The following is a 14313-nucleotide window of genomic DNA, read 5'->3' on the forward strand; positions in this document are numbered from 1 at the left end:
AAAAATATAGTTAAATACAGGTACGTTCACCATCTGATGCTTTTCAGTTTCACTTCTAATATATCTCATAGGCCTGTATAGGTCGGCTTACACATATAAAAATCCACTCAGATAGTTGCTTATTGAAAAATGTCATGTAATTAATTGCAGTTAGGCTAATATGTATGTATATTTGTTATGTTCAGCTTGTGTAATTTCTTTATTTCCAACATTATCTGTAAATGCATGTGAAAATGCTGTTTTTCAAGATATCATAACCCCATTAACAATAATAGTTATGATAATCATGATACAGACCACACTCAAAAATGATTATTCAAAAAGTCATGCAGCTGATTGCCAATGTGTGTGTGTACTGTGTATATATATATATATATATATATATATATATATATATATATATATATATATATATTTTCTGATTATTAAAAAATAAATTCAGTAATTAAGTAAACCAGGGCAGGCATGTTTTGATTTCAGTCCCCTGCCAACCCTTGGCTTTCCAAGTGGCCTCTGTGTGATGTCAGCTGTTACGTAACACCAAGGGCTGAGGGGGAAGTGAAGTGAAGTCAAGTCAAGTCAGTTTTATTTATATAGCCCAGCAATAATAGAAACAGATGCATGTCATATTACAATAATGGTAGGTGTGAAATTAGTAATTGCTCTCTATGATGATGTTGATAGAGATGATAACAGTCTCATGCATATGTGAAAGGGAGTGAAAGGCAAGATCACAGCATCGGCGCAACCAGGACCAGACCACGATCAGGGCGAGCGGGGGGCACAGAATCAGTACAGCCACAGCACGAGCACAACCAAAGGCAGGGTCGCGGCATCAGCACAGCTATCACCACGGTCAGGCACAGTCAAGGTTACGGCCAGGATCCAGGGAAACTAGGAAACAAGGGAGCAGGAACGCTCCCGAGAGGCAACAGGATTAGCGTAGTGCAGTTCAACAGACCCAGGCTCTGTAATCGCGAGCCCCAGGTAGTGAGAGTACCACATGGCTATCACAGAGCTAAGCTAAGCTTGCACATGGCAATGCAGTAAACAGACATGCATGATTTCTGATGGCGGCATTGAGAGAAGGAAAGGAGCTCAGCGTATCAGAGGAAGTCCCCCGGCAGGTTAAACCTATGTCAGCCTAACTATGGGCTGGTCCAGGCAGCCTGAGCCAGCCCTAATTATAAGCTTTATCAAAGAGGAAGGTCTTAAGTCTACCCTTAAAAGTTGAAACGGTGTCTGCCTCCCTGACCGAAAATGGAAGATGGCTCCATAGGAGAGGAGCATGGTAACTGAAGGCTCTGGTTCCTAACCTACTTTTGGAAATTTTGGGAACCACAAGTAACCCTGCGTTTTCAGAGCGCAGTGATCTTGAGGGTTGGTAAGGAACTATGAGCTGTGACAGATAGGATGGAGCCTGACCATTTAGAGCTTTGTAAGTAAGGAGGAGGATTTTAAATTCAATCCTGGATTTCACAGGGAGCCAGTGCAGAGAAGCTAAAACAGGAGAAATATGATCCCTTTTCTTGCTTCCCGTTAAAACACGAGCAGCAGCGTTCTGAACCAGTTGGAGAGACCTAAGAGATTTGTTGGGGCAACCAAATAATAGGGAATTACAGTAATCCAGCCTAGAAGTGACAAATGCATGTACTAATTTTTCAGCATCTGTTTGGGATAGGATATGTCTAATTTTTGCGATGTTAAGCAAGTGAAAGAAAGCCGTCCTTGAAGTTTGTTTTATTATGGGAGGCAAAGGATAAATCCTGGTCAAATAAAACTCCGAGGTTCCTTACAGTTGTGCTAGAGGCCAGGGTAATGCATCTAGAGAAATTAAATTGTTGGAAAAGGAGCTTCTGAAGGTGTTTTGGGCCAAGAACAATAACTTCAGTTTTGTCTGAATTCAACATCAGGAAATTACGGCTCATCCAGGCTTTTACATCCTTAAGACATGTTTGAAGTCTAGATAGCTGATCAGTTTCATCTGGTTTCATAGATAGATATAATTGCGTATCATCAGCATAACAATGGAAATTTAAGGAATGTTTTCTAATTATGTTGCCTAGAGGAAGCATATATAAAGTGAAAAGGATTGGTCCAACCGAACCTTGTGGCACTCCAAAGCAGACCTTTGTATGTGCGGAGGGTTGATCATTGATGTGAACAAATTGGGAACGATCTGATAAGTATGACTTAAACCAGGCTAGTGATGTTCCTTTAAGGCCAATTGAGGTTTCAAGTCTGTAGGAGGGCAAATGGAATAACTTTTTGAATAGCAGCGTGTGATTTTGTCCTGAGCATGCGTTGTTGCTGTTTTGAAGTGAGAGTATACAGACTTGCCTTGACTTAGTCTCTTTTTCTCATCATTCCTTCACTCCCACAGTTTCTTCCAGCCAGTCGGCTAGTTGTTCTGCTGCTATATGTATAAACTCTATCAAAATAAAGCACTTCCATGTTTAAAGGGAAAAATGATTGGGGTAATTTACAGCTGAACTTAAAATTTCCCTGAAGGTCCAATTTATAAGATGAAGGATCATCTTTTGGCATAAATGGAATACAGTATTCATAACTATATTTTCATTAGTTTAAAATCACAACAAAAAAAAAGAAAATAATTGTTTTGGGTTTTTTTTTTTACCTTCAGCTGTGACGTTTACTAATGGAGTGGGTCCTCTTCCACAGTACCACAGTGTTGTTCTACTGTAGCCCCAAACAAACAAACTAAACTCTGACTTTAGAATAAGACCATTTGTATTTTTGAGACTCTCAGTATGTTTATATGTTAGAAAAAGGTTTTTTTTTTTGGTAAATCCAACTGAAACTGGACTTTTAAAATACATGTAAACATGTTAGTCCAACTGAAATCGGACCTAAATTGATTGGAAGTTCACATTTGTGTGCTGTTTTTTTTAATGTTGGGTATTGTTGCCTGTGTATTGCACTAAAACTTGGTCATTTGTGTTTCGATGTCCCTTGCGAAAAACAAACAAACAAAAAAGTCATCAAATAAAAAATAGTATGGACCCTTCAAAAAAAGGAACTTTAAATAATTAATAATGGAGGAGAAAGTGAAAATTCAAAGTAAAATCCACATGATGTAAAACAACTAAAGTTTATTCTAAAGTGTTATGCAAGCTGATTTTTTACTCTTATAACAATAAAAATCATCTAATAGTAACAACCATTGTAATATGTGCAAATTATTTTGTACACGATTTTTCCCAGCCCAGTATTTCGTTATTGACCTGCTGATGCTTTTAAAAATGCACACATGCATTTAATGGGAATTTGATTCTTCTTTTCTTTATGAACCAAATATTTTTCTGTGTCCATCAGGCAGGGCTGAGGAACATCGAGGAAGAGGCCGCTCCAGAGCTTCATAGAGCCATCTCTGGAGACCTTGTGACTGAAGAAGAAAGAGAACGAGCTATTGACGAAGCTGCAGTGGAGGGCATCTTCAGGGTAACAGAACAGAGTGAATGGATGAATGGATAGGTGGAGGGAGTAAGGTAAAGAAGTTTGGAAGTCATTATATGGGCTAGGCTCTTTACTGTCTTAAACAGTGGTCTATAGAAAACAATGACACACTATCCTCTCAAAACTGAAAAGCACCTCCAATTTCCCACTAACTCAATTGTAATATTTTAAACTGCAAATTTTGTTGTTTCAAAAGTAAATTAAATTCAGCAAGTTGTGTGCCCTTCACCTCGTACACTAAGTGCCTCCTTCACCCTAATCCTAACCATCCATGCCAGCATGTGCTTGTTTTGTCTAAATGTAACCTTGTGCAGCGACATCCCACCATGTGCTTCTGTTGACATCACAGGATACATGAAACACAATTTGTAGATGTGGAAGTCCACTGCATAGTGGCAACATGTGATGAGTTGGGATGAGAATGTGTCGAGTGTTATAATTCTTGACAAATTAAAAACAAGGGAATGAATAAACAAAAAAGAGAGCACGATTTAAACATACCATACTGACCATCTGGTGTGTAATGTTTTTGTATTAACTTGTATCCACATTTGTATTAAGCATGTGTCCATGATGACTATAGCCCTCTGTGCTATCTTTTCCGAAACAGAGACAAGGTAGTCTCTTTGGAAACCACTCGGACCCTTTTTCTGTGGAAAGTGAGTTAGGCAATGCCAGCCAGCCCACGAGCCAGAGGCCTCTTCAAATGGCAGAAGGACTCATCAACAATATAAATATCACCAACAGCAACAAGAGTCACAGGTATTTGTGATCATGCTTACATTTGGATCCATTCACTTTGTTTTGCTCAACCTGAAGTATACTGCATTATTAGCACATTATTTTTTCACTATTTGTTCCTTTGAGATGTACTACTGTACATTGTTTCACAAAATTAGACAATACAGTACAGTATTGCTGTTGTTACAACTGAGCACAGCACTCCTTTTGTGGCAGGTTTTCCAACTATCATGTTGTCATGAAACACTTAAAGCCTCTCCTTGATGTAATAAGAGAAGAGGATATTTAAAAACATTGTTATTAATTACTCTTAGGGTCTTCAAATTTTGTGTTATTTTTCAGTTTAGAGGGTATTTATCAAACTAAAGTGCAAGTGGGCCAATATCATCTGATTTACATTAAGTGACTCTATAATAATAAGTAATATCTGCTGCCACACTCTTGATGCTTTTCCATTGCATAAAAATGCCAAATGTTTACTTTTTTATTTTTTGCAGCGAAAAATGAGCTAAAGAGAGCCTCTCTGATCATTCCATCTGGAAACAAAATATAAGTGTTACTGGTTTGACTAGCCTGACCTATAAGATGTCAATGCAAGAGCCAGTCTGCAAATTACTTAAGAAAAATTAATGTAATCAATTATTTTGAGATTTTACAATGAAACTTCATGAAAGAAACAGTAATAGTTACTTCCCATATTTTAGAAATTTTAAGACTTTTGAAAGATTGATTCAAGACTTTTTATCACCAATTAAAGCCTAAGTTAATTAGTTTTAGAGGTCCTGGACAGTCTGTTTTTCATTCTTAACACAGTACTGAAAATGCTCTGCTCAGAATCCCATATGATATTATGTGCGCTGATGCTGGGGATGTAAGTCCTTTTGCTGCTTGACCTAAGTGCAGCTTTTGACACTGTTGACCAAGGCGGGTATAACAGGGACACCCCTTGACTGGTTTGCCTCCTATTTGTCTGACAGGATTTTTCCTGTGGCCCTTGAATATTATGTACCCTCATCTGCTCAGCTAATATGTGGTGTACCCCAGGGTTCAATCCTTGGCCCTGATATGTTCTCAATGTACATGCTCCCCTTGGTTTCTTCATCAGTTACTTTATGCTGACAATGCACAGCTGTAGGCTACCTCTCTTTCACACCAAATTACCTATGTATATATATATATATATGTTTAAATTTCCCTCTCTCCCTTTGGGCAGTTTCTTCCTTCAAAATTCGGGTCCTCAACCAGAGGCCTGGTAGCTCAAGGGTCCTGCACAGTATCTTAGCTGTTCCTAGGACTGCTCTCTCTCTTTCTCTCTCTCTCTCTCTCTATATCTATATATATACATATATGTATGTATTTGTAGAAACACTTACCATATGTATGTGTATATATATGTATGTGTATGTATGTATGTGTGTGTGTGTGTGTGTGTATGTATATATATGTGTGTGCAGTGCTCAGCATAAATGAGTACACCCTAACTGATTTGTCAAAAAAACACATATCTCCCCTTAGAATAAATACCTTCTGTGGGATACTATTGATAGGATCATTTACTGTGATGACTTCTCAAAGATGGAGACACAGGTTGATACTCCAGGTTTAATACGAGTACTTGCATTGATACAGAAATGACAGAAACATCATACAAATACATACTAACACCTATACACTAAAATGTGTGCACAAATCTGGTTTATTGGTTTTAAATGAGATTGCTCAGTAATAACTAATTGGAAGTTTTCTAACAAAAAATTAGTTAAGACCATGGTGCAAAAATGAGTACACCCCAATGATTGTCATAGGAATACAATCTGGTAAAATTATAATTAACAGGGATCTAGAGTCTAATCAACCATCACATCACACACATACACAAACACACACACACACACACACACACACACACACACACACACACACACACACACACACACACACACACAGGTGGCCACCAGGTAATTGACAATTTAGGGTGGTATTTAAGAGAGAGAATCCACTCCCATGCTGACAAACCACGTGGAAGAGAAATGTCATAAGACTTAAAAAAGAAGATAATTTCTTAACATAAAAAAGGCCAAGGCTACAAGAAAATTAGTAAAGTATTGCTAATAAGTCAGAATGAAATAGAAAAAAAAAATCAAAAAATTCCAAAAGGATTGACTTGTGGGAAGCTCGCTGAAAACGTCCACGGAATTTAACACCTTGATACGAGCGTCTTATGATTCTCATCACAAGACATTGAAGAAAAATCGGCATGCAAGTTCATCACAGTTCACCAAAGCATTAGAGTCAAACCAGGGTAAGTGTTTCCCATGACACAATACGCCATACACTGCAGAGGAGTGGCATGCATGGGTGTCATCCACAAAGGAAACCACTGCTGAAACCCATGCACAAAAAAGCCCGTCTAGCATTTGCCAGGGCCCATGTTGACAAAGACATGGACTAATGGGACTCTATACTTTAGAGTGATGAGACAAAGATAAATCTTTTTGGCACTGATAGGTTCCAAACTGTATGGCGTCACAAGAGCAAGGAGCACAATCATTATGTAATTATGCATGAGGGGTTAAATAGTGTTTAAGTGCACGGGAGTTTCTTTGCTCACATTTACAGTTTAGCCAAATAATCTGGTAACTGGGCCTCTCTGCACCCTAGAGTGATATTGTCTTCATTTATCATTTTATGCACTTTCAAAATATTAGTAGACTTCTTACCAATTCACTTCCCATGCTAAGCTATTTTACAGACCCTTGGAGGTATTAATACTTGGTATCCTAACTGAGAGTTGTGTAGAAGGGCTACACGTGGGGACTTGTTGTGTAGGTGAGCATAGCATTTAAAAACAGCTAATGCTAAATTTGTTGCCTTTAACCCTGATTATTGTTAAAAAATATTTCTGTTAAAAAACAACAACAAAAAAAAAAAAATCAAGGTTAAGTGTGAAAACTAAGTACAACATGGAGTCTGAGCAGATAACTGAGTGGTGTGAGATAAAAGACATTGATGTGAAAAAAGTGCATTGGTCCTAATTAATGTATCTGTTAATGTCACTGATGATGTAATCTATACAGAACTAGATGGGGAAAAGACTTTTTGTCACTATAAAACAAGAGGGAGATGTTTAGCCAACACTGACAAAAAGCAACTGATTTTAGTTGAGACATATCTTCAGCTGACGTACCTGTACAGTTGCTACCCACAGGTGGTATAGAACCATGGCTGGTTAGTGTTACTGAGACTCAAAGATCCCTTCATGAACCAGATGACTTCCAGACCAAGTCAATGACATTCCTAGCTAATGAAGGTAAGATCTTAGCTGATGTCACAGGTTTGCACACATCTGCTCCACCCACTCGTCAAGACCTGAACACAGACCTTGTGAGTGCCATCTCCTCCTTTGCTGACGTGTTAAGGCATGCCTGCAGATGGACAAGGTTACCGCAAGCTGCGCATATTCTCAGGTGTAAAACCAACTCCTCATGGAGAAGAGGAGTACGACGCCTGGGCTGAACAAACACCACACGTTAAAGGAGTGGCAGTGTCCCGACACAATTAGTGAGTGAATGTCAGCATACTTACTCAGACTTGATAAACTGTTGCATGCGGTCCATTGTCAAGGTGGAATTGAGGTAGCTGACATGAATCGAGCTCGCATCAAACAAGTTGCAAGAGGACCTCTGTCTCATGTTCTAGTTGCACTGCGCATAAGAATGACATACAAACTCAAGCCTCCTCCAAGCTTCACTGAGCTGCTGCGTAATGTTAGAGAAGAGGAATACATGATCCTTGAAAGACAAAATGTAAAGAACGCAACTTCTACTTCCAGTTAAGCCTGTTGAGTGTGCTAGTGCACCCATCATCCCTGTCCAACCAGAAATGACAATGATAGCTTCCATTCCTGAGAATGATGCTGCAATAGAAAACCTTAAAAGAGAGTTTCAAAGCCTTAAAAGTGATGTTACAGGCCCGATCTATGCTTCAGTAGTGGCCTCTGAAGGTAATATACAGCAGCAAACACCAAATTACAAATGGAGAAATACTGCAAACCCACCTGCATGCAACAAAGAGAGAGCACCAGACCCTATATATTGTGCTGATGTCTTTTGCTATAGGTGTGGTGAAGATGGCCATTTCAGGCGTGAATGTCAAAATCCAGAAAATCTCAGAAAAGTCAACATGGGTCTCCTTAAAGCAAAACAGCCTGCGGGAAACTTCCCAGGGGCTCAGTAGAGGGACGACTTGAGGCCCCAGAGAAGATACGTTCTACCAAAGGTCCAGATGGTCTAATTGGACCAAGCTCTGTTGTCTCTGTACAAATTGAGGATGTCCATAGAAAAGTATCACTTGGTAGCTGGTCTCAAGTCACTCTGCCTTATCGTTCCTTTTACAAAAAGCATCTGAAGCACCTGCCCCTGATTCCTATTGAATGCTTAGAGCCATACCTCCATCCTGAGGTATGTCAAAAACATGAGACGTGAGTGAGCTTCAAGCTGCCTATCAGTTGGCTGAGAGTAAGGCAGACATCAAAAACACAGGAAATAAGAAATGCTATGATCAGAGAGTCAATTTCTGTCGACTTGCTGCCAGAGACAGGGTCCTAATCAGAAACCTTGGGCTGTGCTACACTGCAACCACATTCTGCCTATTGGACAGGAAGTGCAACTGCAAAAAGGAAAAAACAAAGAAACACAAAACCCGAAAATGAGAGTCAGCAAATGAACAGAAATCAAAAAGAACTGAAAACTGCTGCTCCATTTCTGAACACGTTGACAAACTTTCTGAATCTGACTCAGAAGAGGAAGAAATTGGTGTATGGTACAGTTGTTATGTACCACAACATTCATGTTATCCATAACTTCAAAACAGGCAACGCTCCGAACCCTTTGGCCTGGATTTGGACATCAGGCCTGCAGTTTCAGGAAGCTCAGACCTGGAAAACGACGTGTCTGCAGAGCCTTCAGCATCACATTAAGCTGCAGTGCAAAAGTCCACAGATGAGACTGAAATGACTCTTGAAAGTACTGTTGATCAGACTGTCAGTCAAACTGTTGTGACTGAGAGTCACACTGCAGTGCAGATAACTGATGAAACACCAACACTAGGTGACACAGTTGAAAGACCAGACAATGACACAGTTTTGGAAAAAACTTTAAGACCTCAAAGGCAGATTAAAGTACCACACTGAATGACCTATGACATGTCGTTGCACCAGTAGAGGTCTATATTACTCATTATGATGTGTCACTTTCTTCTGTTAAAAGTTCTTTGTTCAAGTGCATAGGCTAAGATTGCTAATGTTGTAATATGTGAAACCTCAGTCATGAGGACATGACCATTTTCATGAGGGAAGAGTGTAGTACCCTGGTTACACATGTCTATAAATATTTTTTTATATTTTCCTTAATTGCATATAAGGGTTTAAAATGCTTTATTTTGGGAGAAAACACGTTATAAATTGTGTTTCTTTTTTTATATGTCTCATTTAACTCAGCAAACATTAGCAGCTGTGAAGTGTAAACACTCAGAGTTGTTGACAGGAGTAGACGGGGTGTCAATCAAAAGGGAAAAGTCCATCGCTGTGTTCCTACCTATCGTTTTTGCAGGGAGGGACAAGAGAAAAAAAATGGGAGAGAAGAAGGACACGTGTGAACCAAGCCCCAGGAAGTGCGCTATGTGTTGAAGCAAAATTTACATAGTGGCCAAAAGTGTAATTACACCGTTTGAGTCGGTCACATGATGACACTGGCCCAGTAAGACTTTTCCCCATTTGCTAACATGGGGAAAGAGACGTCTGCAAATCAGTAAATAATTTTTTGTGTGGGAGTTTCTTTGCTCACATTTACAGTTTAGCTAAATAATCTGCTAACTGGGCCTCTCTGCACCCTAGACAGCGCTAGACTTCTCACCAACTCACCTCCTATGCTAAGCTATTTTACAGAGTCATCAGAGGTATTAGTACTTTGTAACCTAACTGAAAGTTGTGTAGGAGGGCTACACATGGTACCCACAGTAAAGCAGGGTGGTGGCAGTGTTCTTCTGTGGGGTTGCAAGAGTACTGCAGGTAATGGGGAGATGCATTTCACTGATGATATCATGAATTCACAAATCTACACGAAATACTTAAAGAGAAGATGCTACCATCCCTCTGTGTACTGGGTCACCGGGCACTCTTCCAACATAATAATGACACAAAACATACATCTAAGGTCACTATTTCATTTCTGAGGCAGAACAGGGTGAAAGTGATTCAGTGACCAAGCACATCACAAGGTCTCAACCCAATAGAGCACTTATGGGGAGTTCTGAAAAGGCAAGTTGAACGTCATTCTCCATCCAGAATGGAGAAAGATAGATGAAGCAGTACGTTGCCAACTTGTTAATTCAATGTCTAGAAGAGTTGGTGCTGTTCTTAAAAATCAAGGAGGCCATCCAAAGTATTGATGTAGTAGGATTTGTAGGGATTTAGTAGGGTGTAATCATTTTTGCAACACCTCAATTTAGTTAACCACACTTGATATGATAGATGAAGCGCAGCAAATTGTACTCATAGTCACTCAGCAATGGATACAAATTTTGATTTTCAAAGGGGGTGTACTCATTTATGCTGGGCACTGTATTTATGTATATATATCTATATATATGTGTGTGTGTGTGTGTGTGTGTGTGTGTGTGCGTGTGTGTGTGAATGTGACTAAAGTGCAAAAGCATGTTGGGTTTAAAAAAAAAAAACAAAACAAAACAAAGAAAATCTATATGTGGTGGTTTATGTATATATTGTTGTGTGTCCAGTAGGCAACTTGTTAATTTTAATCTGGGGGAACGAGCTGTGAACACTTCTCAGTCACACACTGGTCCTACTCAGCACCACATCTTCCCTCTCTCATATGAATGAAAAGACGCATATTAACAAGGCAAGATCCGGGACATTTCAAGTTAATATAGTCTTTTAGAGTATTAAAACCTCTCAAAACCCAGCAGGTCTCCACCGAAAACCTACTTAGGCTAGTTCTAATGGATAGCATTGCACATTAAAAATAAATTCAAGGTTTAACTTCTATCAATATGAACAAGGTACACACTGTTAGCTTGGTTATATTCTTACCATTTCATTTGCTGAATTTTACAGAAACCATGATCATCAAAGCATAATTTAATTAGATTTAACAGCATGGTAAAAAAAAAAGAAACAGAACAAAAGTGCTGACTCCCTACCTTTAAGGCATTCAGAAGGTCCAGATATGTGTCTAAATCCTTGGTCATTTATATTCCTTTAGTCTGTAAGGGTCCACCAATCAAAAGCATCAAAAGGGTTTTTCCTAAAATCAATCATGTGAGGTCCATTGCAAATGGTTTACTAACTGTTTTCAACAAATGGACTACAGTTCAATATCTTCTTGTCTGTACCTTGTTGTTGGTTATGTTTTGTTTTTTTGTTTTTTTAAATACTTTGCTCGCTACAAAATAGAAGTATTCCAGAGCCTTTCTGTGTATTTTGACCCCAGAACCCCTTGAGCCCTGTCATGTATCTTTGTAGCCATGGTAGTCTACTGCTAGCTTCCAAGGCCTTTTTTCTTAGAATCATGGCTCAGTGACAGTATTTATGTTATATAATTTGGAATTTTACATGGATTGCCATTCAGGAATTTCTGCACTTGTCCACAAAACAAAATATATGCTTTGTTTCTGGAAAGTTTGCCTTGCACCCTTCTCTGATGAACACATTTCCACATACAATCTGAAAAGACATAACAAGAGAAGACTACTTTCATATGTCCCGCATGTTACATAACTCTCTCTTAATGCAATGACAGGCTTACTTCCACCAGACAGCTGAGACAAATAATGAACTGGCAAATCAAACTGACAAGTGAAATGGGAGGACTGAATAAAGATTATATAAGATCCCATTCAAGAGGTGATGATGTCATCAAATTCAGATTCAGATTCAGACCAATTATCCCTATGCCTTTTATTCTTTGTGCATGGATTGTACACTCTTAGGTAATATAGAAACAGGCAGATAATGATAGATAAGAGAAAGTTATATGGCATGCAACAAATTTCGAACAAGGGACACTGCAACTCTGTGGTTGCAGTTAACCACTCAGCCATCCCCACACCACATATGCACTGTTCATTATTGAAATGATAACTTATGCTGGTTTGAATGTTTACATGATCGTTTCATTTTTGTCCCCTGTTTTAACAGCTTCTATTGACAGTAAGTTGGAAGAACTGGCCTCCAACAGTTGATGGCTGCCAGAGTACTTCAACACCATGACCTTTGACTGTGGCAAACACAGAAATGCCAGGAGCCTCAACAGATACAAAGACAGATTATGATGAAAGAGACTGCCAAGGCTGCCAACCCACCATATATATATATATATATATATATATATATATATATATATATATCTACATTAAAGAAAGTTGGAATAGTTGGCAAAATCATTCGATCTGTCTTTAATGTAGAAATATTAATGAATAGAGATTTATTACACTGAAAAAGCAATGAATTGACTTGAAGAATTGAAGATTGTCTGCCTAGGTAATGTAGTAGTTTTTCTCATTTTGTGTGGTGTTTTAGTGTGTTTGATCCATGTGTGATTAAAGTCTAAATGCAATAGCATCTGCACCTGTGGTGATGTCATATGAAAAGATGAAGGGCCACAAAACACATAGTTAAAGATTATGTCATCTTCCTTCAAGGGGTAGGGTACAAAGCACAATACAGTTTGGTTGCCAGTGGTATGCAGCCACCATCAGGGGCAAACTTAGTGAAGAGATGTAATAAAGATGTTGTAATCATGCAGTTGTTATCAGGACCCTTAATGCAGACACAGGAGACAGGTGGTTATTTTCACAATTTAATGGTCTGTTTGGGTTAATAATAAATCCGGATGATAGAAGAATGAGTAATGGGTGGTTTTGTATAGCAACCCAATTATCCTTTAAAGGGAAGATGATGTCTCTTTAAAGTTGAATATATGCTCCTGTCTGTAATGGTGCACTCGCATTGCAAAATCATCCTCAGAAAAACAAAATTTCCATTTACACCACTGTAATAATCCCGTGTACAATGCACAAAAGATGCAGATGGCATAAGTTATAGAAGTGTCATCTTTGTGCATTAACACATCATGCTTGTTATCCCAACCACTGCCAAGCAGCCAGGGACAAGTCGTCCCTTCAGTAATAAGACATACTAGCCTGAGAGGCGACAGTGAGTCACTGTCACCTCTCGTTGGCTGTAGCAGAGGAGGAAGAAGAAAAAAAAAGAGGAAAAAAAATAACAAAAGTCAATTGATACAGCATAGAAGTTATAGTCTCAGTGATGACTGTTATCCTCAAAACAAGCAGCTCCCAGAAAGAAGCAATGCTCTGTGGCAAAGAAAAAAAAAACGATGTACAAAGAAGCAAAAGTAGAGAAAATTTCTGTGTGGCTTTCTAACATTGGTGACAGCTCATTGGGAGTAAAGAAATGCAGTTTGATGCTGAACTCGCAACCTTTTGTTAGACTGGTAAGTAACATCTTACGTTGACCAAAACATGTCGACTGAAACATATCTTAAGTGTAACTAATGACAACACAAACTGAAGGCTTACAGTTCGCCTTAAACTTTTCAAATGGCGTAAGTTAAGTAAGCTAAAAAGCTACAAAGTAACCTGTAGACAAACACCACACATGAAGATCATAAGATAGCAGCCTGATTTCGACTAAAGTCTTGCTCTGCTGTCACCTGAGTTGTCTTCATTATGACTGATGACTGTAAATTACAGTTGTATGGACAGTGTAGCAGACCAACTGAAATAATGTTGATCAGTTCACCTTATTGTAACCATTCAGAAGAAGATTAAAAGTTTGGAAACTTTGCTATCCTTATATGAGGACATTACAGATTTTTTTAACAATATTTTTTTTTTTGGACTGAATAACAATGACAAAAAGCAAGAAATCATTCACTATAAACTACAGTAGCTGACATCTTTAAAGAGTAGTTACTAAGGACCTAATTAGGGAACGAATAACCAACATACTATTAGTTGATGGTCAGTTCTTGAGTGACTCCCAAACAAATGTTATAC

General features: G+C 38.7%; 1 protein-coding gene across 2 annotated transcripts in view; it reads left to right on the forward strand.

Annotated features, from left to right (window-relative positions):
- The window catches only part of LOC121951505 (dihydropyridine-sensitive L-type skeletal muscle calcium channel subunit alpha-1-like), an 86486-nt gene extending 73893 nt beyond the window's left edge, over positions 1–12593 (forward strand). For both annotated transcript variants that reach the window (XM_042497856.1, XM_042497865.1), the window contains exons 21-23: positions 3337–3462; positions 4088–4239; positions 12434–12593. In XM_042497856.1, coding sequence (XP_042353790.1) covers positions 3337–3462; positions 4088–4239; positions 12434–12443 — 288 coding nt within the window. In that variant the 3' untranslated portion in view covers positions 12444–12593. The remainder of the gene's footprint in view (positions 1–3336; positions 3463–4087; positions 4240–12433) is intronic.
- Positions 12594–14313: the final 1720 nt, after the last annotated feature.

The sequence above is a fragment of the Plectropomus leopardus genome, chromosome 2 (assembly GCF_008729295.1).
Source record: "Plectropomus leopardus isolate mb chromosome 2, YSFRI_Pleo_2.0, whole genome shotgun sequence".
NCBI classification, from domain to species: Eukaryota; Metazoa; Chordata; class Actinopteri; order Perciformes; family Serranidae; genus Plectropomus; species Plectropomus leopardus.